The 27747-nt window shown below is 45.4% G+C and overlaps 2 protein-coding genes across 3 annotated transcripts in view; one reads left to right on the forward strand and one right to left on the reverse strand.

The window, feature by feature from the left end:
- The window catches only part of Mrps22 (mitochondrial ribosomal protein S22), a 70246-nt gene extending 69019 nt beyond the window's left edge, over positions 1–1227 (forward strand). For both annotated transcript variants that reach the window (XM_070005507.1, XM_070005506.1), the window contains exon 8: positions 651–1227. In XM_070005507.1, coding sequence (XP_069861608.1) covers positions 651–746 — 96 coding nt within the window. In that variant the 3' untranslated portion in view covers positions 747–1227. The remainder of the gene's footprint in view (positions 1–650) is intronic.
- On the reverse strand, positions 1008–24673 carry Copb2 (COPI coat complex subunit beta 2). The gene is made up of 22 exons (XM_070005505.1): positions 24566–24673; positions 17365–17502; positions 15313–15399; positions 15026–15152; positions 13398–13546; positions 11697–11843; positions 10548–10647; positions 9844–9986; positions 9480–9679; positions 8461–8571; positions 6999–7087; positions 6809–6915; positions 5995–6138; positions 4816–4946; positions 4376–4583; positions 3584–3694; positions 2716–2930; positions 2070–2162; positions 1807–1987; positions 1644–1712; positions 1477–1548; positions 1008–1325 (listed from the first exon to the last, which is right to left on the reverse strand). Exons 1-22 carry the CDS (start codon positions 24566–24568, stop codon positions 1230–1232), a joined length of 2721 nt encoding a protein of 906 aa, XP_069861606.1. The 5' UTR covers positions 24569–24673; the 3' UTR covers positions 1008–1229.
- Between the last annotated feature and the right edge of the window lie 3074 nt (positions 24674–27747).

Raw genomic sequence — 27747 nt, forward strand, 5'->3', positions numbered from 1 at the left:
AGTGGGCCATATTTAATAGTAACAAAGTAGATTTGTGAATATGGAACATCTGTATGGCTACAGCCCCTATTTTTCTAGTTCCTGGACAATCAAAACAGGCAGGTGCATCTGAGGCAGCCAAGTTACCAGCAGGGCAGGGTGGAGGCTTAGAAGATGGCCAGGAACGGCTTCCTGCCCTTCACCCTGGGCACCTTTCACCAGGGGAGGGGTCTGGCTTGGGTTTACATTGTCTACTGGAGGCCAGATGGTATTTTCAGGAAGAGGAGATTCCTGAGTAATCTTTCTAGGGCTCAGCTTAGACATGGTTTTGTGGAATGCGCTTTCCAATAGTGTTTTGCATTCTGCAACACAGCTCTCCTTACTAAGGTCAGAATGATGTCACTGGCAGCCAGGTAGAATTGGTGATGGTCACATGGGTTATGGAGAAGATTGGAGTCTACTAGTTCTCATCCTCTCAGGCAGTGAGGCTTAGAATTAGCATTATGTGACTGTGTTGCTCTATTTTAAGAGGGACAATTATTGTGAAATATGGAAGAACCTAAGTGGGCTCTTTTTTCCTACTAGAGAATTGCTAATCATGACTTGACACTGCTGTATCATTAGTGGATACCGTACTGCTTTAACACGGTTTTAAACACCATTTTAAACAGGTGTTTGCAAAAACAGAAGCACAGAAGGGAGCCTATCTAGAGTTAACACTACAAACTTACCAAGAAGCCTTCGTAAGCCAATCAGCAGCTTCCTGAAGATATGTAAGAAGATACATTTCACTAAATATGTCTTTTTAAAATGTTCTTTTGTAGTTTTCTAAAAGTATAAACTGTTGCTCTACATAATAAAAGACAGCACAGAAAGTGTATACAAGAGAAACAGCTTGCTTAGACAGTCACTGACTGCAGAAATGTTCCAGAAAATACTGGACACGAGTCAGGGGATACTAAGCTCCCTGGCCAGCCAAGCTGCACAGACCACAGCAGATTTCCATTGTTCAGAAAGGAGGAAACAAGTTTTTCATTGATTCAAAAGGTGTTTATGGGATATGGTCTAACAAAGAAACACAGTAATTTAAATGCTGCACATAAATTCCTCTTAAGAGGAGGAGGCTGAGCTGACCCTTTGGGCTGACTGCGCTTACATACAAAAATTGAGGGAGTTTCTCAGAGTTCTGAGCACTGAGGTGAGGGTGAGGATCAATGCCTTTATATAATAATAAAAGGAGTAAGATTACATCAGTCGTCCAGAATGTCTTCATCCAGATTGATGTCTATTGTGTCAATATCTTCTAATTCCAGATTATCCAAATCCACTTCTAGTTCAAGTAAGCTCTGCAAATGAAAAAGGAAGTTACATAGTACTGGGTCAACAGAACTAAATTTCCTTCACAGCATCCCACCATAAAGCCCTGCTCAGAAACTCTGATTGTGTAAGCTGCAGAAGCTTTTTGCTGCTATGGGGGAAGGGGGGAGTCTGACCCACCTTTTCATCCTTGGTGGCCGTCTGGGAGGTGCAGATAACTGGAGTGGGGGAAGGAGACTTTCCCTCCAGTTCCTGAAAGTCCAAGCAAAGGTACTTATGAAGACAAAGGAGGTTTCCAGAATTGAAAGCTGTTCCCTGGGGAAAGGAGGCAGTGTCCACTAACTAACCTGCTGTGCTGTGGGTCTGGAGGGCTGGAATCCTTTTGCCTCTTCCATAACGTTTCTTTCTTCATTTGGCTGTGAGGAAACGAGCAGTGATGCCGTGCTGGTTCTCACGTCATGCCTGACGGAGAAGCGCCGCCCAGACCCCAGCTCCTGCGCTGCTACTCACCGTGACAAGTGGGTACTGTTTGGCAGGCCACAAGTCAGCATGCGTTTCTTTCACCCACTCTTCAACCACAAAGGCTTCTTTTAGTCCAGGGAAAAGGTTTTCGTATTCTGTTGGGTCAGCAAGAGATTCTGCTGCTTTCTGGTTGACTTTGGAAAGATTCTCCCTCCAGAGTTTCACCACCCTGTGAACCAAGCAGGCACCAAGTAAGTGTGCACTGGCTGTGCTAGATAGATAGAAACACTGGAATATAATGCAAGTCTTACCTTGAAACCTGGCTGGGTAAGTAGGTCCGGGCCAGGAAGGCAGCCTCTGGCAGTCTTCCGGTTCGAATCAGGAGTTCTAGGCATGCATCAAGCCTAAGGTAAAAAAGGCAGCACTATGACATCCTTCCTCTTCCTCTCTGCACCCTCCCTCTCTCCTCTTCTCCCCCTCTCTCTCTTTCTGCCTCTTCCCCTTTCTCCTCCTTTCCTCCCTCTCCTCTCCCCCTTCCTCTTCCCCTCCCTCTTTCTCTCCTTTCCTCTCCTCTTCCCTCCCTTCTCTCCCCCTCCTCCTCCCTCCCTTCTCTCTACCACAGCCACTGAGAGTTTCACTGGGTGGCAGGCAGGTCCACCAATGTAACTAGCTGCCAGTGTAAGAGGCGCAACTTCTGCTTCACCCTCCCTAGTGCTTGCCATGAACAGGCCAAGGCCGTCCAGTCTGGGTAGTCACCTGCTGCACAATGCAGTGCTGCAGCCGTCACTGGGAGGCTGCTGAGAAATGGGCTCCAAAACCTTCCCACCCTGCGCTGTTTAGTCCCAGTTAGATGTGATGCTGGAGAGCACAGATTGAAAGTCACTGCAAGCAAGGCAGCACGGCCTTCTGCCACCCACCATTCCCCCGCCCTCGCATCAAGACCATGGCTATACTTACTTGCCCTGTAAAAAGTAGCTCATGAACGCCACGTTGTTCTTGCCATCCCTCTCTGCGCCCTCTGCGAGTTTGTTGACCATGCTTGCGTTTCCGGAGGCAGTGGCCAGGAGCAGCAGGCCCCCGTAGTCCTGGGCGTGGTGCAGGCACTCCTGGGCTAGGCCAAACTGGCATTTACTGATGGCGAGTTCAGCGAGCTGTTTCCACTTCTGCTCTGACTGCAAGAAAGAGCTGCACGTTAAAATGTCTGATGTCGCCACATTACTCAGTTAAGTCTTGAACATGCTGGCAGTGGTGAGGACATGAATGAGTAAATACAGGCATATTATATATCTAATAGAGATGGATGTCGACAGAAGAAGCTTGTTAGTTCTATCAAAACAAGGCATAAATTAAAATGAGGAAATACAAATGATAGTTACCTTGCATCACCTGCATGAGCAAATACCATGTTTTTAAAAGAAGAGAAAAACACAGCATAGCTAGGATTTATGCAGCACAGTCTAAAATTAACTTACCAGTAACTGCTAGACTTCAGTACACAACGTTGCTGAAGGTTGTCAAGGTCAGAGCCCTTTTGTAAAAGCAGCCCCCCGCCTGCCATTTCAGGACACTGGCACACTGCTATTCTTCCTGTTCTTTGTCAGAGTTCTCAGATTACCTTAAATCCCCCCCCCCTTATAAAACAATCTCAATCCCAGAAAACACTTCAGATTACAATGCCAAGGCTACCTTGAACACAATCTAATTCATTTGTGGAAAAATTAATGCATCTTTAGCGGCAAAATGACTCACCAAGTAAGTCACTAATCTTTTTCAACCAAACATAACATTTCCCATCAGTTAAAAAAATTTATGAAGCAGTACATACCTCTGCTTCCACTGCTAACTGGTACGCAATTTTTAACTCTCCAAGTTGGAGAGCAAGCTCAAAACGATGCTCAGGATCCGTGGACACAGTCAGAGCCTGCTGCTTAAAGCCCTGAAGAATTCAAAGAATACAGTGTACGCTCATCTCTCTGCAGACAAATCTCACAACTTAAAAGAAGCAAATACTAATCAAGCCTGGTGCCAGTGGCTCACGCCTGTCATCCTAGCTACTCAGGAGGCTGAGATCTGAGATTGTGGTTCAAAGCCAGACCAGTCAGAAAAGTCTGACTTTATCTCCATCCAATTAATCACTAGGGTATACCTGAAGTGGTGTTGTGGCTCAAGTGGTAGAGTGCTTGCCTATGAGCTGAAGAGCTCAGGGACAGCCCCCAGGCCCAGAGTTTAAGCCCCACGACCCACAAAAAATAAAGATAAAATACTGATTAGACAAATTAAGGAGTTAAATGATAAACCTGGAAGATAAAATGTTCAATTACAGATGCCCATTTTGCTCGGTGGGCCCAGCCATCGTGGTGGTCCTGTCTCCTCTTCCCTGCTGGCTGAGACAGGTGCACTCCATCACAGAGCCCTTGGTAGAGTCTCAAACATTTATGCCCATGCCAGCCTGAAACCATACCCCTGCCTCCTGCCTGCCAACAGTAAGCTGTAGCTTTCTCAGCAACGAGGTCTACTGTTTTTTTTTTTTTAAAGACAATTTAAGATGGCCAGTGCTTAAGGAATGTTTTTCAAGTGCATATTAACAATTCTTTCAAAACGAAAAGGAATAACTTACCTGCTTTTCCAGGAAGTGTGCTACTCTGGTCCTCTGTTCTTTTGGAATGGTAGGAAGAACCTTATCGGCCATGCCAAAATCTCTCCGCATGACGGCTGTCTGGTATTCCAGGACTGACACCAGCAGGGAGTAGCTAACGATGTTCAGTTCCTTATCCCCCAGGTAAAGCCTGTTGTCTTTAGGAATGTAACCCAGGAGATACATCGTCCTGTGGTAGGACAAAAAAAAAAAGGTAAATGAGAGAGCAGCCCACACCTTCAGTTACACATGAAAATGCCTCCCTCAAAATCAACGTGATTTTGGTTACAATGGGCAGCTTCCTAAAACCTCAATACAAAAAAAAAAAAAAAAATCAACTTATCAGCAAATCAGCAGGTTTTGTTTTAAAGGCACATTTTTAAAATGAGAAATCAGAAAGAGGAAAGCAGAATGGTAGCTACCTGTCCAAGTGGGCAATGGTGACTATTTCTCCTCCAACATAATAATTTAATCTGTTCACAGAACTCGTATAAATGAAGCAGTCCCCTACCCACAGCCCTGTTTTCACAATTTCCTGGATCTCACCAAGAACCTGGGAGAAAGAAAACGGATTATTACCATCTTACCCAGTATTAGTAAAGCTGTCATTTGTGAGAAGCTGAATATAATGAATGCTAAGGTAACAGAATGTGAAGTAAAACTATTCCAAGAAGGAAAATCTATCTTAAAAACATCCTAGTGGAGGGGCTGGGAAGGTGGCTCAGTGGTAGAGCGCTTGCCTTGCATGCCTGGGGCCCTGGGTTCGATTCCTCAGCACCACATAAGCAAAAAGAAAAAAGCTGGGAGTGGCACTGTGGCTCAAGTGGTAGAGCGCTAGCCTTGAGCTGAAGAGCTGAGGGACAGCGCCCAGGCCCAGAGTTTCAGGCCCCATGACTGGACCCCCCCCCCAAAAAAAAAACCCCAAAAATATCCTAGTGGAGGTGTGGTTTGAGTGGTAGTGTGACAACCTTGAGTACTGGCATCCTGGCATGCATGTGCATACATACACATACAGATACTAAGGTGACTCCTTGTAATGTTAAATCTACTACTGGGTCCTAACTGTGACGTAAATCTCATCTCCCTATCTCCGTGGTGTGTGGTTTATCTTTTCCATTTTTTTTTTGGGTCTGGTTGTGGGGCCTGAACTCTGGGCCTGGGCGCTGTCCCTCAGCTCTTCAGCTCAAGGCTAGCGCTCTACCACTTGAGCTACAGCACCACTTCCAGCTTTTTTCTGTTTGCTTATGTGGTGCTGCAGAATCGAACCCAGGGCCCCAGGCATGCAAGGCAAGCGCTCTACCACTGAGCCACCTTCCCAGCCCCTATCTTTTACATTTGAGAGTTCACTCCAGCCAAACAGTCTTAGAATCAGAGATCAGTTTCATGATTCCTTACTGAAATGTTGGTCACAGTGAAATCTAAAGATCTCCTAAAATTAAAGCACAAATTTCTTTTAAAACTATTTACCTTTACACTCTGGTCTTCGAGCAAGATTTTTAATTTTCACCTTTCACCAAAACTCGTTACATAACCTCCACAAACCTATTTATAATGAAATGTTGTCCATTTTAAGAACATGAAGCCTTTCTAGAACAAACTACCTCAAAGGCGTCTTCAATGCCATCTTCTGTCACTCCCTCGTGGGTTTCCTGTGCAGCCAGGACTTTCTCTGACAGGTACTTCAGGATAAAGAATGATTCCTCGGTGGCAATGCAGACTAGCTCTCCAGAATCAGACCAGAAAATCTGTCACATCACAACCAAAAAATAGACAAGTGATTTGGCTGAGTGGGTATGACAAACTATAAGCATTTAGTTTCTTACAGAACCTTCAGTATGCCCTTCACCATAATGCTATGTAGAGTATTGGCACACACATATATGAGACAGCGCGGGCAGGGCTGTTCCTTTCAAGCTCGGCAGTGGGAAGACCCAAGAGGAGACCAGGAGCTGCCTGCCGTGCTCTGGAGGAACTGGCCTGTTTCCTCTCACTCTAGACGGTGCTGCTTACCCTTGATTTTCATTACTTCCAACCCTTAAGAGTCTTTAGAGATTTCCTTCCTAGCCACCGCCTGTAATTAAATTTTAAAGCTACAGATGAACTGAGAATGTCACCTAGACTTTAAGCAGCCATTATGGGTCAAAAGTGCTTTCTGAGCTGCTGGGAGCTTCTCAGGCCTTTCAGGGACTCCTTGGCTTTGTCTTTGAAGTACACATTTTTTTTTTACTCCACCAAAAGCCATTTAGAATAGGAATAGAATTTGTGTAACTTTTTACGCTTTTCAGAATATCCAGCATTCACTGCCTCATTCAGATGCCACCATCCTGAGTTGCCTGGCATCATGTTGAACACCAGGGGTTAGGGAGAGCAAGCAAAGATGCACACACTACAAGCAGCAAGGGGAGGAAAACTCACGTGTTTGGGCTGAATTTCAATTCTGCGTATGAGCTCTGTATTGTCCCAGTCATAGAAGGCTAGGCCATTGACAGACCTCACCCCCAACAGGAAGCCTCCATAGATACCTCCAAGGACAGAGGAAGACTGAGTTAGATGCTCTGGAGCCAGTGCCACACTTCTACAAACGCATCAGAAATCAAGTACTCACTTTCAGCTCCAAAGTCTGGTTTAAACGATTTTTTTTCCTTGAAGTTCTTAAATATCTTTACAACACTGTTGCTCTCTCTTATTGCATATCTGAAGGGGGAAAAGGCAAACAGCATGTTACATTCTAGACCCTAATTCCATGAAACATGGGAAATGCCTTTGAATACTTTTCAGTAATGATGAAAAAATATGAAAGGACTCTCAATAGTGTCACTTCATTTCAATCATAAGTGGCTTGCAAACCATCTTAAAGTTGGAGAAGGCTCCAACACCAACCATTGGGTGAGCAACTAGACTGGTGCACTCTTCACACACAGGAGCCCATCATGGAGGCTGAGTGGAGAGAGCCAGCACGCACAGGATGCCACTAATGTACAACTCCAAGACCATGGTTTAGATCGTAAGAAAAGCAGATTGATGAGGCCTGGGGTGGGTATGGAAATGGGTTGATGGTTAAGGTATATGCAGGGGACAACAGAAGTCTTGCTCTATGAATTTGTATTCTGTAATTTGTGTATGATAAATTACATACATCTGTCCAAATCCTGGAAATGTGTATATGCCTGACGGGAAGCCTGCCACAGCGCCCCATTTGCTGTCTTCAGGACTGCCTGGATGTCTGTGACCATGTGAGGCGTGCACTCTATGCAGAGTGCTCTGCTTGGGACAGATGCCAAGCACTGAGGACAAAGCTGAAAGGTGGGACCATCACAGGCTGAGAAGTGAGGAGCCCGAGCCACACCGTGCTGAAGTGACCACAAGGTTCCCTACAGTATGGAGAACTGCATGTCCACCAGTGAGTTGATGAGGGATATGAAGCGATCGCAACAGCTCCCTCCTTCAGTACAGGTTACGTTAAGCATCTCAAATGCGTCTCTTACATGGTGCTCTGGCTAAAGTCACCTTACAGCTGGGAGCAGGAAGCAGCAGAACACCTGCCCACACCGTGAGATGCCAAAGCCCCAATTGTGTTACACGAACTGACAGGCTTCACAAGGGAACAGTGACTGGCACGTTAGTCATGTGCTTCCCCATCCATGAGAACGGTTTATAGTATCCCAAATTCAGACAGAAATGTGTGAAGAGGAGGAGGTGGTGACATCACAGAGGGTGGTTTTTTTGAAAGACACACTGATGCCATCCATACAGCACCTCTCCCACCTAGCTGGGGAAGGGCAGCACCACGGACACCTAGAACCTGTCAGGTCAGGCCTATTTGACTTGAGCCCGTCAGCACCCAGTCCTGCCATAGGCTTCATCATAGAAATGGTGCTGAGCCCCAATTTTAGTGTGTTATTAGACCAGCCTGACAGCTCATGCTAAATGGAGAAAGGACAAAAAGCTCTGATTACACCAGCTGCCTTCTACTGGGCAGCTACAGAACCATAAACATCCTCTACACAGCGGCTCCTGACAGCCATCTACAATTGGGACAAATGGGACATCAAGCAGTGTGAACTTACTCTGAGGAGTCGTGAGCCCAGGCAAACTCCTGGGCAGAGCCAAAGCTCTTGTTTCTCAAGGCCATTGCTGTGTAGATGATGTATTCCCCATCACCGCAGACCACAACAAACCTACGAGTTACACAAGGCAGGGAGGAAGATGACAGAGGAGTTAGGAAGCAGTAATTCTCATTTAGGGTAAACAGTTTGGATTACATGCTATTTTGCCAATTATTAACAACTTAGAATCGACTAAAGTTCTGTTACATGGAGTTGCTGTGGAGAGAGTCACTGCAGTGGCCTTGACTTGGAAGCAAGGGGACTGGGGAGAGGAGGAGGAGCGCAGTGGACACAGGTGGAGGACTTAACCATCAGTGCTCTGGGCTGGGCACCAAGATGCCCTGCATACTGCCTGGGAGATCTCACCACAAGAGGGCACTAACGACTTTATTAGAAATATCTTCAGGGGAAAAAGGGATGATGCTGACCAAGAAGCACTCATACCTTGGAACTGTAACCCCTCTGTACAACTCCTTCATAATTAAAAAAAAAATTTTCTCTGTGATGTCATTGCAGTAAATAAAACAATCTCAGTTTTTTAAGACTGTTCAAAATTAGCAGGATGGTTTAACAATGGGAAAAGTAGACTGCAGTATGGAATTTCTCAGTAGACATAAACAACTCTCCTCAGACTTTTCACAAGACTGTAATGGCTGTCACCAGATGGCTGCCAACAGTTTTAAGATACATGAAGGAAAACCATTTTTTATTACCCACTGCAGAATGTATTCAAGTTAGTCTACCTTCCCCAACTGTTAGCCAACCTTCTTAAGAGCAAGGGGTCAGCAAGTGCTAGTGAGCATCTACTAAGTACCCGAGGTTGTGAAGTACTGAGTAAACAAGTACAACCCCACTGAACTGTCCACCTGCCGTCTGCATCTGGTGGGGATGCTGAGGCCAGGGAAAAGGCAGCGGGGATTAGTGGAAGCTCCTGCTCTAACACCCGCAGGAGCTCACGTGCACCGCTGGGGATGGCTTACCGCCCATTGGGATTGTGCTGTATGGTCTGAGGGTATATTTCACAACTGCCCATGTCCTTCACTGCCAGAGGCAACCTTTCTCCATCTTTAATTTCGGCATCTCCCATTGCTTTGAGATTGGCCTGCTGGACCTCTGAATGCTTGGCCCAAATTATCTTCCCATTGGCATCCATGGACATGGCAGGTTCCTCCCGACCGAGCTGCAAGAGTGACAGATGGCTCTTAGCAATGAAAAGGAAAACACCACAAACAAACCTTCAGAGAGGTCTATGCCCTTCTTGCCAGGCAAGTGATGTCTAGTGCGCGATGAAAGAGGACAGCGATGGCTTCACCTGTTGTCTGCGAGAGACAGCAGCACCAGTACCTTAACGATGATGCTCCCCTCATCGTAGCCCAGAGCCACATTGTTGGACCCTCGCAGACTGGCCACACACCACACCCGCTCCATTCCGTAATTCAGTGTGCTCTCAAGCCGGTAGGTGCTGGAGTGCCAGATGCGCACCGTGCCTAAAAAGATGTGAGCAGCCATCAATCAAGTGTCAGGTGAACTCACATCAGGTTTCATGGAAGACTCCCCATTCCAGGAGAAAGCACTTCCTTACCATGGTCTAATACGCTATTTATAGGACTTACAAAGCAAGAGAAACACGAGAGAAGAAAACCTTGCAAGAAGCCAAAACTAGAAAAGTGACTTGAGATGTAAAGTAATGACAGGGCTCTCTGGGTAGAGTGCTATGTGTGCCAGCTGCTTTGGATGTGGGCCTAGAAAGCTAGAAAGCCCACAGTGCTGTATCATAGCAAGTGCCCAAACCACACATTCACAAAGGGCAGAGCCTGAAAGCGAACCCAGGGTTGTCTCCCAAGCACATGCTTGCTCCGTTTTTCTTTAGAACCCCTGGGTGTCCCCTTGTGTAAGTGACAGAGACAAAAACATATTAGCATGATGATGATGCTGCCCCTCTATGCTCTGATAGTGTAAGTCTAGAACTTGAATAATCATCGGAATCCTCCCCCCGTGGCTCAGGGCCACCACTTGGTTTAAACACAGAGCGCTGCGCTGCAGCTTACCATCTTCGGAGCCCGTGATGATGATGGGCAGCTCAGGGTGAAAGCTGGCGCAGGACACGTTCTGGGCGTGCCCCTCCAGTGTCTGCACGCACGTTTTGTTCTGTAACATGACATAGAGGAAGAGTTCACTAGTGGAACACATTGTACAATTTCAGTTTTCTTAACCCAGAGACACTATGTAAACGATAGTGATTATGGTGACCTAAATGGATCCAATACAAAACAACTTATTACCTTCTGTATTCATACTTAAGACTTACTGTTAATATAATCATCGTATTTGAAGAAGGATCAAGAGATCTATGTTTTCCACCTAAACATAACTTCTCTAAATCCTAAGGCTTTCTTCTCACCCTTCAACCCTTCCATCTATGAACTAAGATAGAGCTGCTTTGGCTAGTAATACTTTCATTCGAAATTTAAGAACTTGAAAAAGTTTCAAAGCATACCTTTTTTTTAGGCCTAACTTTATTAACTGTTCATAGGAATTTTTGGTGTGAGATACAAAAAAAGTATAGGGAAATGTTAGAGACAGAAGACATGGTAGGGAGAGCTCATAACAGCATTTACAAGAGTTCTATGTGAAAAAAAAGGCATGACATGACTCACTATACATGCAAGTTAGTCAATTAGAATACTCAAGCATGTGTAATTTACATTACAATGTAAAACTTCTAAGTTACTGAATTAAAAATATGCTGGTATTATTTATTTATTTATTTATTTTTGGCCGGTCATGGGGCTTGAACTCTGGGTTTGGGCACTGTCCCTGCACTCTTCAGCTCAAGGCAAGCGCTCTACCGCTTGAGCCACAGCACTACTTCTGGTTTTCTAGTGGTTTATTGGAGATAAGAGTCTCATGAACTTTCCTGCCTGGGCTGGCCTTGAACCAAGATCCTCAGATCTCAGCCTCCTGAGTAGCTAGGATTCCAAGAATGAGCCACCGATGCCCGGCTTTATTTTTTTGGTTGGTTGTGGGGCTTGAACTTGGCCTGGGTGCTGTCATTTTTATGAGGGGAATTCTGGGACCACGGTTTTGGTTAAATAGAGACGTAAATTACATCATGGGAGTTGTAAGATTCAAACATTAATAGAAACAGCAAATACCACGTGTATCACACAGAAAGGAATGTAATGAAGAAACTGTACCTGATAATCCCATATTTTAACAAGCCGGTCATCTGCACCTGAAATGAGGTATGGCTTGTCACCACCGCTGTAGTAATCGATGCAGTTCACGCCTTTCTCATGTCCCTCCAGAGTGAAGTTTGGTGAGGAGGAGCCGAGCTGCCACACCTGCAGAAGGCAACAGGGTCAAGTCACATCAGCCCTCTGGGACGAGAGACTCCCCCTTCCCCGCCACACCCTTCTGATAGACCAGAGGACACGCCAAAGCCCAGCAGAGAGAAGCTAAGGAATGCTCTCTGATTCAGTTATTAGTTGATTTTCTTTCTTGATTCACTTGAACTTTTAGGAGGAAGAATCACTAATGCTTCCTGAAAACGCTGACTTCCAGGCTTTCTTCCTCATTGTGAATTTAGCTGGTGCCTGGAAACTGAGATGCTCAGCACGTTAAGAAACTTTAAAGCGATGTGATGGTTTTGTGGAAGGCTTATTACTATAAACCTAATGAGACTGGGTGTAGTTACATGTACTGGGGGGGGAGGGGGAAACACCATTTAATTGGAGAAATTTTAAATATTAATGAGTTTCACTGTTACAACTGAGTTCCCACAGTTGTTCCACACAGAAAGGCCTGTGGGGAGCTTAGAGATAGGGAATAAAATGTTCACCATGCAAACATTTCTTGAGCCAAAGGTAACTCCTGTGCTCACAATAAACCTAATTTAGTAAAATTTAAAGCTAATTTCAAACATTCCAACCTGTATCAAAAGCAAGGACAATTCCACAAATAGGGAGAGAAAAGGGAAGATCAGATATGAAAGTTTGTGCAAGCTAGAGAGAAATTAATAAAAATGTTATATCTACATAAGCAAATGTGTAAGCAAAAGTTAATGTACTTTTAAGTTGATGCATTTAGACTTGTTTTAAATCTTATAATGGAAACTGGAGTTAACTGTTCTCACCACACTGAGCACCTGGTAGAGGGGAGACTGCTCTGTTTGCTGCTGAACATCTGCTTGGGAGCGGGAGGAAGCACACAGATCCTTCCCCAGACATCCGGTATTTTGGGGGTACAGACTTCCCCAAACAGGATAATTGTGACACCATGTAAGAAATGGCATCGCAGAAGCCATGGGATGAATGAGGCGAGCAAAACCGAGTCTAGAGCCAGTGGGGCCTCAAAAGAATAGATTTTTACACTAAGTCCTCAAAGCTGGGTAGCTCTCTAGAGAAAAATAAATCAAACAGGCAGAGTTCTAAGGCTTGCAGGCAGAGGCAAGAGCTGGTGAAGGGAAGGTTCTATGGAAAATAGCAAAAACAGTTGTAGAGATTTCTCATAACATTAGACTAGCCCCGTAATAAGGTCTTATTCCACACTGCAGCTTCTGGACTGTGGAATCGAAGCAGGCAGACAGCTGGGAGAGTAGGGAGAAAGGAAGGCTGGACGCTAACAGAATTTCAATACGAGAGAGATTAATGAGAGAGATCAACAGTGTATACACTAGTGGGAGAGGACAGAGAGGACTAAGAATTTTTCTAATTTGGTGTTTCTAGAGGCTAAAAATGTCTTACTGTGTATTGTGCCTCACAGAGAAATGTTTCTTCAGTAAAAGCAGAGCTGCCACAATATTCTTCTCAATAGAACATGCCTTTTTGATCATGACGAGCTTCTGAAACAAACCTTAAGATGGCCAAGTTTACTTCACAAACACAGAGAACACTCACCTTGATGGTCCTGTCCAGAGATGCGCTGGCAAACTGGTTGTTATCTTTAGGGTTAATCACAATCTGCATTACGTAGTGTGTGTGGCCTTCAAACACTTGTGAGCAGGACCATTTTTTATCCCAGTCCCAGAGCTTAATAAGCATGTCATCTAGGTCAAAAGAAAGTCTGGAGTTAGCTGCAACATAAGACTCAGAGAGAGTCTTTGGGCCAACCTAACTCAAATCTCATACTTCGTGACTTATAGAATAAAATCAAAATTGAAAAACTGCTCTCAAGTCCTTCTACCTATCCTAGGAACAAATTTAACTCTGTAGAAAAATGTAGATAAAATAAATTACTGACAAAAATTCCATAAAAATAAAAGAACTAAGTGGGCTTCAAAGCATTATACAAACAATAATGTTTTATTTAGAATCTAAGTATAATTGAAAGATGGTAATAACTATTGAGAAAATAAGTATGTGCTCTTTTAAGACTGGTAATAAACTCAATTTTGTGTGTGTATGTGTACCTGCTGGTATTGGGGCTTGAGCTCAGGGCCTGGGTGCATTTTTTTTTTTTTTTTGGGTGGATCGTAGGTGAACTCTGGGCCTGGGCGCTGTCCCTCAGCTCTTCAGCTCAAGGCTAGCACTCTACCACTTCAGCCACAGTGCCACTTCCAGTTTTCTGCCCAGGCTAGCTTTGAATGGTAATCCTCACATCTCAGCCTCCTGGGTAGCTAGGATTATAGGCATGAGCCACTGGTGCCTGGCAAGGGCTTACGTGTTGTCCCTTAGCTTTTTCACTCAAAGCTGATGCTCTATCACTTGAGCCATAATTCCACTTCCAGCTTTTTGGTGGTTAATTGGAGATAAGAGTCTCTCAGATGGGGCTGGGAAGGTGGCTCAGTGATAGAGCGCTTGCCTTGCATGCAAGAGGCCCTGGGTTCAATTCCTCAGCACCGCATTCCTCAGCACCACATAAGCAAAAAAGCCGGAAGTGGCACTGTGGCTCAAGTGGTAGAGCTGAGGGACAGAGCCCAGGCCCAGAGTTCAGGCCCCACGACTGGACCCCCCCCCCCCCAAAAAAAAAAAAGAGTCTCTCAGATTTGTCTGTCTGAGTTGACTTCAAACCACATTCTCAGTCCCCTGAGTAGCTAGCTAGGATTACAGGCGTGAGGCACTGGTGCCAGGCTAAAAGTTTTCAATTTTTAATTTGAGAGTGTTTTAAAGAGCTATTATCAGCTCAGCACTACTTGTTTTAATTATACTCCCCAAGGTCTACTGTTTCATACAGACCACCACGGAGCAAACTGATCTGAAATAGGGTAAGACAGCCACATCTGTGGCCATCAGCCAACTCACTCCTGAGCTTGTTAACAAGCTCTGTGTTCAGCAGAGGCTTCAACATCTAGACCTGCAGATCTTTTCTGACAGTATTCAAGCCACTGCTATACAATCCTAAATGCAGCTGATATTTCATTACAATACAAAAGTGAGCAGAATCAATAGCACAGTAATGGATGAGAATGGCTTAAAGGCTCTGCCTGGAATTAGAAGTCTACGTACAACAGCAGTTAAACAATAGCCCAGTGTCACTGAAGGAAAATGGAGAGGGAGGCATGTGACCGAAAGAGGTCATCTCTTACCACTGCTAGTCAGAATGAACGGCTGGGTGGGATGAACGGCGATACAGCGGATGTAGTCCGAGTGTGCTTCAAACATATGAACTCTCTCCAGGGTGTTGTAATTGAACACTCTGATCTGCATGTCATCCTGGCAGTGGGAATGAAAAAGCCATCACCATTGCCGTAGTGAGCTGAATGAAAGATTAACTCCCACTCTTCAAAACAGTCACTAAAATGAACACATCAGGACACTGCAACTAGCTTACACCACTGCTGACCAACAAGATTCGTGACTTTTAATTACGTACCGCTCCGGTAACAACCCAGTTCTTCCTTGCAACGAATTTGGCGGCTCGAACAGGAAGGTCACACACTTCAAACGTTTTCACCAGGGTCTTCAAAATTAAACAAGAACATATACACTGAGTTATGAAAAAATAACTGAAAAATCTGTCTGCTGTACTTAAAACACCTGTGTTAGGTCACCTCTAATTCAAAAATGCTCAGCCCAAATGATGAAAATCCAACGTGAAAATAAAAGACCAATCAACTGTCCTTTAACAGGTCTGAAAATAAGACATTAAAACAAGTAGGCAATGTCTCCGAGAGTGTCCCAGGTCTTCATGCTCTGGCCCTTCTCCCTCTCCACCTCAGCCTCTTAGCTTTGGCTACTCCCAGTCTCATCTTTACTCCTGGCCCTCTCCCTGGAAAACCTACCCATGGAAACTTGCTCCCTTTGTAACCATATGCCACGATTATGCGATTAACTTCACTCTTTCTCTCAGCTCAACAAAGATATAGATCATCTCCACCACTGCATCCCAAGAACTGGTATGTGGTGTATGGTATTCTCAGCTTTTTTTCCCCAGAACTGAGCCAGAAATGACTCAAACAAGACATCCATCTGTATCCATATAGAGTAGTCAACAAGCCAGCCACAGAACAGCACTGAACTGTGCCTTCATTGGTACAAATGTGGTTGCCACAGCCTGGCAGCCAAGCTTCTAGCAAAGAGGAAAAGCTACGTGCTCAAAAACAACCAACACACGATGTCAGTCAGAAAATAAAGACTTCTGTTGGATGCCCGTGTCTCATGCCTGTCATCCTAGCTATTCAGGAGGCTGAGATCTGAGGATCACAGTTTAAAGCCAGCCCAGATAGAAAAGTCCTCTTGGGATTCTTATCTTCAATAAACTACTAAGAAAAAGCTGGAAGTGGTGCTGTGGCTCAAATGGTAGAGTGCTCGCCTTAATCGCAAAGAGGCTCAGGGACAGCACCCAGGCCTTAAGTTCAAGCCCCAGGACTGGCAAAAAGAAGAAAAAAAAAAAAGTAAGGACTTGGAGAAATTCTGAATTAGCGATAGCCTTATTCTAGCAATTCAACAAATACTGAGCACTTACTATGTGCCAGGCAATGTCATCAGCCCTGAGATGTGGCAGAGGATAACACACTGCAGAATGGGCTGGAGGCGGTCACTGTGGTATCACTGCAGTTAGTGTAAGATGTACAGGTGCTTTAGGTTAACTCCTGACCGTGGATCTCTGATCCTATTTTTGCCATCTTAAAATTCCTTAATTGTGAGTTTTATCTAGATTTCCAGAATTTTACTCTGGATGCTGGGACTAACAACTCCGTAAGTAAATACATAACTGTATAGGTCAGTGCTACCAATATGCTATCTGGTTTGAAGCAAAAATATTAACAGACTGTGACAAATGCAAGATAGGCTGGCTTGCGGCTCCCTTACATATGTAGGGGAACAATGTGGCCTGCAGTGAGCACACTGCAAGAGGCAGAGTCCAGGATGTCACCAGAAGTGACATACTGACATGACAACAGGTATTTCTGTGTGGTTGAAGCTTCCTGTTATCATTATATTTGGAAAAAGAAAAATAAGTGAAAATAAAAATTCTAATGAGGGCTGGGAAGGTGGCTCAGTGGTAGATCGCTTGCCTTGCATGCTCAAGGCCCTGGGTTTGATTCCTCAGCACCACATAAGCAAAAAAGAAAAAAGCCGGAGGTGGTAGAGCGCTAGCCTTGAGCTGAAGAGCTGAGGGACAGCGCCCAGGCCCAGAGTTCAGGCCCCATGACCAGAACCCGCCCTCCCCCAAAAAAATTCTAATGATACAAGAGTCACAATAGAAAATTAACTATGAACTAATAGTATTAACTTTATCTAAAGCAAGCCGTCAGGTTCCTCACTCAACACCCTGTGTATGTGACATGTCCCACACAGCTCTTCCAGGAGCTAGCCCTCACTGTTGGGAATGCAGGCAGCACTTGGCTGCAGGATCACTGTCAGAGCTCTTCTACTGACTACCCAGTATCTTGCTCCTAATAAACACCTTGCAAAGTCCCACCTGGGTTTCATGGTTCCAGACGCACACGCTGCCGTTGTAGAGACTCGCCAACATCCATGGCTCTGTGGGGTGCAAGTCCACACTCTTCACGCGGTCTGATCTAGCAGTCAGCTTTCTCTTGATATCAAGGCGGAGAGGCTGTGGAGACGACAAGAAGAAAACTGAATTGCTGAGTCAAACATGTCAGTGAGAGCTCAACTACAAACCCTGTATTAAGAGGCCGGTGTGTGTGTGTGATTTATTTTTTGGTAGTACCAGTACAGGCCGGTGTGTGTGATATTTATTTTTTGGTGTGTGTGTGTGTGTGTGTGTGTGTGTGTGTGTGTGTGTGTTTTTGGTGTGTGTGTGTGTGTGTTATTTATTTTTTGGTGTGTGTGTGTGTGTGTGTGTGTGTGATATTTATTTTTTGGTAGTACCAGTACAGGAGTTTGAACTCAGGACCTCACATTTTTGCCCATTAGCTTTTGGATTCTACCACTTAGGACTACCTCCGGCCTCTCCACTTCAGACTTTTTGCTCGTTTGCTGGAGTGTCTTTGCCCGCCCCGGCAGACTTCAAACCTCAATCCTCAGATCTCGGCCTCTTGAGGAGCTAGGATTACAGATGTGAGCCACTTCCCAACTCTGTGGTAAATTTGCTGTGTACCAAAAACAAGCAGCAAACACCCATCTCTACACCAATGGGAGTCAGAAAAATGAATGATCATTTCTGAAAGAACAGGACTTTCTTCTATACTACATTTAACTTCTGGAAGTAACAGATTATTAAAAGATACACTTCAGAATCTGAAACCACATCAATGGACTGGTTATACTGTTAAATTCCAGTGCTTCTAGTGGGTCTTTCACTCATGCCTGATTTGAATTGGTTCACAGGCATGGAAGTTTTGCCAAATGTTGACATATTGTTAAACTGTATTAAAAGATCACATTTGTTAATATCACTACCCCGCCCACTTCTACTTTCATTAGAAATCCATCAAGGATAGAAGTTTTTTAAAATTAGACTATTCACTTGAAAGCTCTAACTTTATCAGCAACAAATACCATAAGGGGAACTAGTAAACTTCTTTCAGTTTTAGAATATGTCTACCCAATAATCCAGTCTCAGCACCCTTGTCATTGTTTCTAGTGAGTCTTACAACAACCTTTTTCTTAACCATCACACTTTCTTGTTTCACCAATGCCCTACTGAAAAGTATGGCAGCCAAAAATATAGTATTGACAGGCTGAGGCAGGAGGATTTCAAGTTCAAAGCTAGTCTGAGCTCCGTAGTAAGTCTGAGGCCAGCTTGGACTCTATCTACTTGTATTTATGAGGCCACCCTGGAATCACTGACTCTCCCTACCTCTCTCCCTCCCTCCCTCCCTCCCTCCCTCCCTCCCTCCCTCCCCCCTCTCTCTCTGTCTCTCTCTCTCTCTCTCCTCTTTCCCCTTCCTTCTCCTCCTCTCTCTCCTCTCCGGCCTGCATTCTCTCTCTAACTGCCTACCAGGCCAGCTTTATATGTATCTTTTTCTTTTCCCAGTATGATTTGGTGCTCAGATGAGCAGGTTTTCCTTCTATACCACCAGTCAGTATTAAAAAGAAAGAAAGAAAGAAAACAGCTGACATAGCATCTTTCTGTCTGTGTGTGCTAGTCCTGGGGTTTGAACTCAGGTCCTGGGTGCTATGTGTGAGCGTTTTTGCTCAAGGCTAGCATTTTACCACTTGAGCACAGCTCCAATTGAAGCCTTTTGGTGGTTAATTAGAGAGAAGAGTCTCATGGACTTTCCTGCCTGGGCTAACTTTGCACCACGATCTTCAGATTTCAGTCTCTTGGGTAGCTAGGGTAACAGCTACTGTGAGCCACTGTGCCTGGCTGACTGAATCTTACTATGAGAAAAATGCTTCGATCTGTGGACCTCTACAAGAGTAACAGGGACTTCTAAGGGGCTGCAGATCACACTTAAGTGCCTGTAGTTTATAAACTATTAAACAAATTTTACTTTCTAAATCATAACTGTGCCAAAGTCACAGGTGTATTAGAGAATATTACTCTTGTTATTCATGAAACCCTAGAATTATATATTAGCCATAATATTAAATTGGCTATTCACAGAAGAGCAGTTTTAGCAAAAATTATTAGTAAATGCTAGCTAGGTACCTATTGCATGACTGATGAGGGTTAGTCCATGTAGGTCTCTGGAGTCAAAGGAAATGTCTGTACTATTTTAATGAGTAACTTACTCATTAAAATACTACTGAACAATTTTAAACAAAAATATTTTCTAGACATGAAACTGTAAGCTTAAAACAGCCCTTTTCAACCAGATTCCCTTTCTGCATACCAAAACAGAAAATAACTTATCTTCTCAGTTCTCTCCAGAATGCCATTCTAGAAGAAACATTAATTTGCTGCAGATCATGATGCCCTAGGGCCAACAGGTTTAAATGTCTTGCAGGCAAGCTGAAAAAAGACAAACTTATAATACATTTCCAGCTGGGCGCTGGTGGCTCATGCCTGTAATCCTAGCTACACAAGAGACTGAGATCTGAGGATTATAGTTCAAAGCCAGCCAGGGCCAAAGAAAAAAAAAAAAGGTCCAGTGAGACTCTAACCACTCAAAAACCAGAAGTGGCCCTATGGCTCGACGTGATAGAGCACTAGCCTTGAGCAAACGAGCTCAGGCCCTGAATTCAAACCTCATGACCCACAAATAAAAATAAATTCCCTTCAACAGGTCTTAAACACAAGCTAACAGCTTCTCTGGCAAGTCTGAGATCCTATCCTGTCCCCATGCTATGCCCTTCCTGGAATGCGGCAGAAATGGAAGGTCACTTTTCCACGTAAAGACCTATTTAGCAGAGATGAACACTATCCTGAGCCGATCACCTCACAGGCGTCCTGCTTGTCTATCAATTCTGGGTCACTGGTACTTCAGACTTGCTTTTAACTTCTCTACACACCTCCGTCACCGTTAGCCACAACTTTTACTTTACAGGGTCTGAGTTCTCTAACTCTTCCAATTGCCTCAAAAATGTTCCCACTGTTTTATCTTTCTGTCCTAAAACTTCCTAGCTGTCATGTAGCCATTGCTAATTTAAGGACAGTGGAACCTTTTACTTTAAACATCCTAGACTTTTTCCCCCCTACTAATGAATATCACAAATTTTAACTTTTTTTTTTTTTTTCTGGTCTCCTCCAAGCCAATAAACACAAAGTGTCTGTGCCAGGAACCTTGGTGGCAGCCACTACATAATACTTTTCCTTCATTAACCATATAAACCATGCATTTTGTCAAAAGCAATGTTGATTGCTGGGTAAAAATGATGCTTCTGAAAGTGGACCGGGAACTCCGAACAACCTCAACATACTTCCACAGGTCCTCAAAGCACACACCCATTAAAAAAAAAAAAAAAAAAAAGAAGTCCATTAATACATCTACATGTAGAAAACTAAAACTGGATCCTTGTTTGTTACCATGCACCAATATCAATTCAAAGTGGATCAATGTCAGACCTGAAACTTTGAAACTATTTCAAAATGGAATGGGAGAAACCATAGAACTTATAGACATAGGCAGGAATTTTTTGAAAACAGTCCCAGGGGCACAGCATATAGGAGAGAGACATGATAAATGGGATTGCATCAAAATAAAAAAATTCTGCACAGCAAAGGATCCAGTTGCTAAACTAGAAAGACAGCCAAAAGGGGCTGGGAAGGTGGCTCAGTGGTAGAGCGCTTGCCTTGCATGCCTGAGGCCCTGGGTTCGATTCCTCAGCACCACATAAGCAAAAAGAAAACAGCTGGAAGTGGCGCTGTGGCTCAAGTGGTAGTGTGCTAGCCTTGAGCTAAAGAGCTGAGGGACAGCGCCCAGGCCCAGAGTTCAGGCCCCACAACAGGACCTCCCCCACCCCCCAAAAAAAGAAACCCAGCCAACAGCCAGGTGCCGTTGGCTCATGCCTGTAATTCTAGCTACGCAGGTGGCTGAGGTCTGAGGATCCAAGTCCATGAGACTCTTATCTCCAACTAACCACCAGAAGACTAGAAATGGCTCTGTGGTTCAAAGTGGTAAAGCACTAGCTTTGAGTGAAAAAGCTCAGGGACAGCAAGCTCCATGACCACCCTCCCCCCCACTCCCACCCCAAGCCAACAGACTAGAAGATCTTTACCAGCAATCCACTGGACAAAAGCCTAACATCCAAAATATACAAGAAGCTAAAAAATTAACACCCCCACAAAACTAATAAACCAATCAATAAATAAGCAAAGAAGCTAAAGAGAGACTTCTCAGAAAAATGGTAATGCCTGAGGAAATGCTCAATATCCCTGCCCATAAAAAAAATGCACATCAAAACAACTGAGATTCCATTTTCACCCCAGATAAACTGGCCAACATAGTGAATTCAAATAACAACAAATGCTAGTGGGGATGTGGAGAAAAAGAAACCCTATTGCACTGTTGGTGGCAATGTAAACTAGTCCAATGACACAAAAAGCAATTGGAGGTTCCTCAAAAAACTAAACAAAGAACTTCCCTATGACCTGTCTGTACCACTCCTGGGCATGTACCCAAACAATACAAGTCAGGATATGGTAAAGCAATTTGTATATCCATGTTTATTGCTGCACTATTCACAACTTAAGGACACAGCCTAGATGACCTACAATAGATGAGTGGATCAAGAAAACGTGGCACATATACACATTTTTACTAATCCATCAGAAAGAACATTAAGTCATTTGCAGGGAAACGGATGGACCTATAACAAATCAAGTTACATTAAGTCAGCCAAGCTCAGAGAAACAAACTGTTGTTTTCTCTCGTATGTGGAAGCTAGATCTAAAATACAAGTGGACATGAAAACTTATACAGACTCTACACATTCACAAAAATTGACTAAAGGAGGATGCCCCAAGGGAGAAACCCAAAGGTGTAACTCCTTTAAACATTTAAAATAATATTAATCAGCTGGGCACCGGTGGCTCACACCTGTCATCCTAGCTCCTCAGGAGTTGAGCTCTGAGGATCCTGGTTCAAAGCCAGCCCGGGCATCAAAGTCCATGAGACTCTTATCTCCAATGAACCACCAGAAAAACGGAAGTGGTGCTGTGGCTCAAGCGGTAGAGCGCTGGCCATGAGCTGAAGAGCTAGCTACTCAGGAGGCTGAGATCTGAGGATTGAGGTTCAAAGCCAGCCCAGGTAGGTAAGACTATGAGACTCTTAACTCCAATGAACCACTCAGAAAACTGGAAGTGCTGCCGTGGCTCAAGTGGTAGAGCACTAGCCTTGAGCTGAAGAGCTGAGGGACAGCACCCAGGTCCAGAGTTCACGACCCACAAAAAAAAAAAAAATTATCAAAATGAATTCCTGGAAATGGAAACATGAGTTTTTGTTGGTGGTGGTGGATGGGGATGGGGCAAAAGGGGGGCACAGAAAGAAGGGTGAACAAATGCAGTAATAGTATTCAGTATACACTATGTGGAAAATGAACTATGCAACTGTGGACAGGGACAGGAGGGAGAAACTAGGGGGAAACAAAGCAGTGACACTGCCAAAAAAAGAAATGTACTCATTACCAGACATGAAATGGAAACCCCTCTGTGCACCACCAAATAACCATGTAACTACAATTCAAAAAAACGTACATCACTTCAGGGAAGTGCTTCTGCTCTAACACTCCCTTCAACATTCCAGTGATGACTTTTTTGTACTTTGGGACCCAAAGGATTAGGTGTTCACTGAATCAACTCCCAATGTCTCCTTCCATCTTGCAGAAGATGGACCATTCAAAGCTTAAATGCTCCTTGCACCAACAGTTCTCTGGTTATCCTAAGGGAATATCCCTAACGTTCACCACTTTCCCCCAGGGATCAACTTTTGTTTCATCCCAGCTCCCCTACCAGTAGCTTTGCACAAATGTTAATGTTTTAACTGGAAAATAAGGCATTTCTAATTCTTATTCCTTGTAGTCTCAAGCTCCAAATCTTTGTTCATGCTTCAGAACAAGTATAAAAAAGGGAGAAAAAAATATTCAAATATCAAAATTCTGACTTTAGCTGGGCAGAATCCTAGGTATCCCGGAAGATGAGGTCTGAGAGGATCCTGCTTCCAGGCCTGCCCTGCCAAAAAGTTAGTGAGACACCATCCCTCCCTCCTCCCCACTCAACCGATAAAAGCTGGGTGTAGTGATTCAAGCTCACACAGGAGAAGTGCTTTCAGGCTCATTTGGGCAAAAAGCAAGACCCTACTTGAAAACTGACCCAAGTGAAAAGGGCTGGTGGTTTGGCTCATGAGGTGGTGCACCTGGGGGTGAAAAGCAGCACTCAATTTGAAAATTAACCCAAGTAAAAAGGACTGGTGGTGTGGTAGTGGTGGAGCGCCTGCTCTCAGTACCACTACATACACACACTTACACATACACGTACACAGATTCCCATAACGGTTTCGGTAAAGGTATCCTTACCGTCTTGCATTTTCTCCTTTATTACCTTAACGCTCTCCTGCAAAGGTATTTTGGGGTGGGAGGGCGAGGCGCATGTTTGAGAGCGAGAGTATTATTTCATAAAAACGTGCTGCCAAGCCGGGCGCCGTGGCTCACACCTGTCATCCTAGCTCCTCAGGAGTTGAGCTCTGAAGATCACGGTTCAAAGCCAGCCCGGGCATCAAAGTCCATGAGACTCTTACCTCCAATGAACCACCAGAAAAACGGAAGTGGTGCTGTGGCTCAAGCGGTAGAGTGCTGGCCTTGGGCTGAAGAGCTGAGGGACGGCGCCCAGGCCCAGAGTTCAGGCCCCACGACCGACAACAACAATTCCGCTTTGCAGTCCGTCAGTCCGTCAGTCCGTCCGTCCACCCACCATCGCTCAACATTTCAAAGAACCAGCCCCACCTGGAGGGCCCGACCTGAGTCGCCGTTTTACGGTAGAATTCGGGGTTTTACTGCGCCCACCCCCCCAAAAAAAAAGCTGCCTCGGGGCTTGGTTTTCGGCGTCTCGACCTTCCCGCACACCACCGACGCCCCAGGGCCGTGCGGCCGCGGGCGAGGGGGGCCGGGGACCCCCCCCCCCCGACTTCCACAGCCAGGGCCTCCAGGTCGGGCCGCGCCCGGCGTCCTCCGGGCCTCACCGCCACGTCAGCCGCGGCCGGAGCGCCGACCGCTGCCAACCGCGGCCCGCGGAGCCGGCCAGGGCCGCGCGGGGCAGCGAGGCCCCCACCTACCATGGCGGCGTGGGTCCGAGCCGCGGCGCCCTCGCTGGCTCCCGGCGACGCAGCTTCCTCAGAGACCCGCCGGCGGCGCTGACCAGTCGCCCACACTGACGTGGAACTTCCGGGAGTCCGTTCTCGCGATAGTCTGAGGGCTCCCGCGAGATTAAAGACGAAGCGCCTGCGCACACCTCGGGTTCCCAGCCCCCGTCGTTTCACCCCGCCCCCGTCGCCTAGGCAACGCGGCCTGGGAGGACGCCGGAAGCCGGCCTGGAGTAGCTCGGCGGTTTCGGTTTGCTGGCCGAGTCCGCGAGTGGACTTGGGTCGGGACGCTGCGGGGAATGAAAGGACGGAGGGACGCCCGAGAGGAAGCGCCGAGAATTGCTGGGCTGTGGCCTGGGAAGAGGCGCGGAGTGGGGAGGGGGAGCAAGCCGGGCCGGAGCACTGGGGTGCCCCGTGGGGTCCCTGCGAGCCCGGGCGGGGGGGGGGTTACCCCGGGCCGTGGGGGGGGGGTTACCCCGGGCCGGGCGGGGGGGGGTTACCCCGGGCCGTGGGGGGGCGGGGGGGACGCGTACATCTTCACCTCACACCCGAATGGATGAGGAAACGAAGGCTCCATGAAGTGTCCTAAGTGGTAGCGTGGGGATTTGAACTCAGCTCCGCAGGGTGCAAGCCGGTGCTCCTGGCACCGCGTTAGCGCATCCCCTCGGTTAAGGCGGCTGGATTGCAGAAGGGCCTGGGCCTGCGAAGTGCAGCCGCCTGACGCCCTGCGCATGCCCTGCGCTCTCCTTACTTATTTAGTCGGTCATGGGACTCGAACTCTGGGCCTGGGTGCTGTCCCTCAGCTCTTCAGCTCCAGGCTAGCGCTCTACCAGTTGAGCCACAGCATCACTTCCGGCTTTTTTCTTTTTGCTTATGTGGTGCTGAGGAATCGAACCCAGGGCCTCATGCATGCAAGGCAAGCGCTCTACCCTTTTATTTTTAAAAAGCCCAAAACAACAGCAGCAAAAACCTTGGCTACGTAGGAACCTGCACTTCTGACCCGAGAGAGGCCTTGCTTTCTGTGTGTCGTGTATGTAGATGGATTTTTAACCAAGTAATTTGTTTTTTTTTTTAGAGAAGCCTTCTAAGCTGGGCGTCAGTGGCTCAGGCCCATAATCCTAACTACTCAGGAGGCTGAGGTCTAAGGAGCTCGGTTTGAGACTTTTCTCCAGTTAACCACCAAAAAGCCAGAAGTGGAGCTGTGTGGCTCAAGTGGTAGAGTGCTAGTCTTGAGCACATGAGCTCACAGGCAGCACCCAGGCCCTGAGTTGTTCAAGTATCAGGAACGCACACACAAACACCTACCAGGAGCCTTCTAATTTGATGTCTTGGTGTGGGCCTCAGTTTTCCTTCACCTTAAAAATAATCATACTGGATAAGATCCATTTTTTACAATCCTGTGTCTCAGCAATGTCACATTCAGCTAGAAGAGCGGGCCTAGAATTGGGCTTGAATGCGGAGAGCAAGATTTATGTAACTGGGACTAATAATTGCACACTTCTCCTATTCTTTATTTTTGTTTGTCTCATGCTTAGCATTTATATATATATATATATTTATATTTATATTTGGATCAATGTGTTTTGATTCAACATGTCAGTTTCAGAGTACAATGCTTCTTGACCAGTGTCACTTTTTTTTTGTCATTCTCATCTCTCTCAATCTCACCTGTCTTTCTGAAGATACCTGACACCATTTTCACCTACATACGTTATACCTGCACCCGCCCACTCTTCTTCTCTCCATTTTTCTGCCTTCTCTCCCTTTCACCTGAGGACCACAGGACTTGGTTGAAATCGTTTGAACTGTGAACTATACCCAACTTGCCTGAAGACTGGAGCATCACTTATTTCTGTTTCCCCAATTCTCTTGCAATTGAGTATTGGGGGATTTGATACAGCCATAAAAAGTTACAAAAAAGTAATACAAAGTAAAATGATACACTGTGTCTATACTTAAGGTACCCAAGGATTTGTGAGCTGGGGTTGGTAAATAGCTTACCTCCTAGGTGTCCTTCTGACTTTTACTCTCTTCAGATTTTCCACTGCGATTAACAGCATTCAGTTCTGCAGTTTTGGATGATAAATTAATAATTTAAGCCACTAAATACTGAATTTGTACTATATAACAAGTACTAGGTAGATGCTTCCTTAAGATAATACTTCTAACACCCTGGCCTCAGATAGTGGCTGAAAAAAAGTTTTAAAGAAAATTCTCGAAATATTAACTAATACATAAACTAACATTTAATAAATATACGTATAGCCCTCCATGTTCAACCAAGGGCTTAAAATAAAATCTCTTGTTTACTCTTTGGCTTTAGAAGAGACTCAAAGGTTAGGAAAATAGCTCTGGGGAAGAGAAGAAATGAGGACAAAGCTTAGCAAATTGGTAAAGGGTTTCCCAAGAGGCTGAGTGCAATTGATCAACAGATCTTAAAATCTTAGCTGGTCAATTTCTAGGCTAGCTGTGTCTCAGACCTGCCTTTTTTCTGCTGCTTAGAATATCTGGTGGGGAATTCAGTGCCTCTTAGTGCCATATAAGCACCTTCCTCTCCCCACTACTACCTCCCCATTCATATAGAGGAAATGAAAGGAATTCTTTGAGGTAATGTCTAGTACTGTTTGCATGGCTCAAATGGTAGCAAGTGCAAGGCCCTGCATTCAAATTCCAGTACAGCCATAGAAAGAGAAATTATTAAAGAACTGGAAGTTGAAAATATAAACCATATCACCAGAAGGTGAATGAAGGCAATGAAGAGTCCAATGTGGATATGAGACATGACACTGCAGGTAGGTTGACTGTTCTTGCATTTAGGGAGTGGTTGACATTTGATTTCTTTCTTTCTCTTTTTGCCAGTCCTGGGGTTTGAACTCAGGGCCTGGGCACTGTCTCTGAGCCTCTTTTGTGCTCAAAGCTAATGCTCTACCACTTGAGCCACAACACCACTGCTGGCTTTTTTGGAGTAGTTTATTAGAGATAAGAGTGTCATGGGCTTTTCTGCCTGAGGTTGGTTTTGCACCACGATCCTCAGATCTGAGCCTCTTGAATAGCTAGGATGACTGGCGTGAGCCAGCAGCACCCAGGGACATTGATTCCTTTATGAATAATCAGTAGGTGTCAACTATGAAACAGAGCTTATCCATACGGGTGGG

The sequence above is a fragment of the Dipodomys merriami genome, unplaced genomic scaffold, assembly GCF_024711535.1.
Source record: "Dipodomys merriami isolate MVZ:Mamm:240054 unplaced genomic scaffold, mDipMer1.0.p SCAF_68, whole genome shotgun sequence".
NCBI lineage: Eukaryota > Metazoa > Chordata > Mammalia > Rodentia > Heteromyidae > Dipodomys > Dipodomys merriami.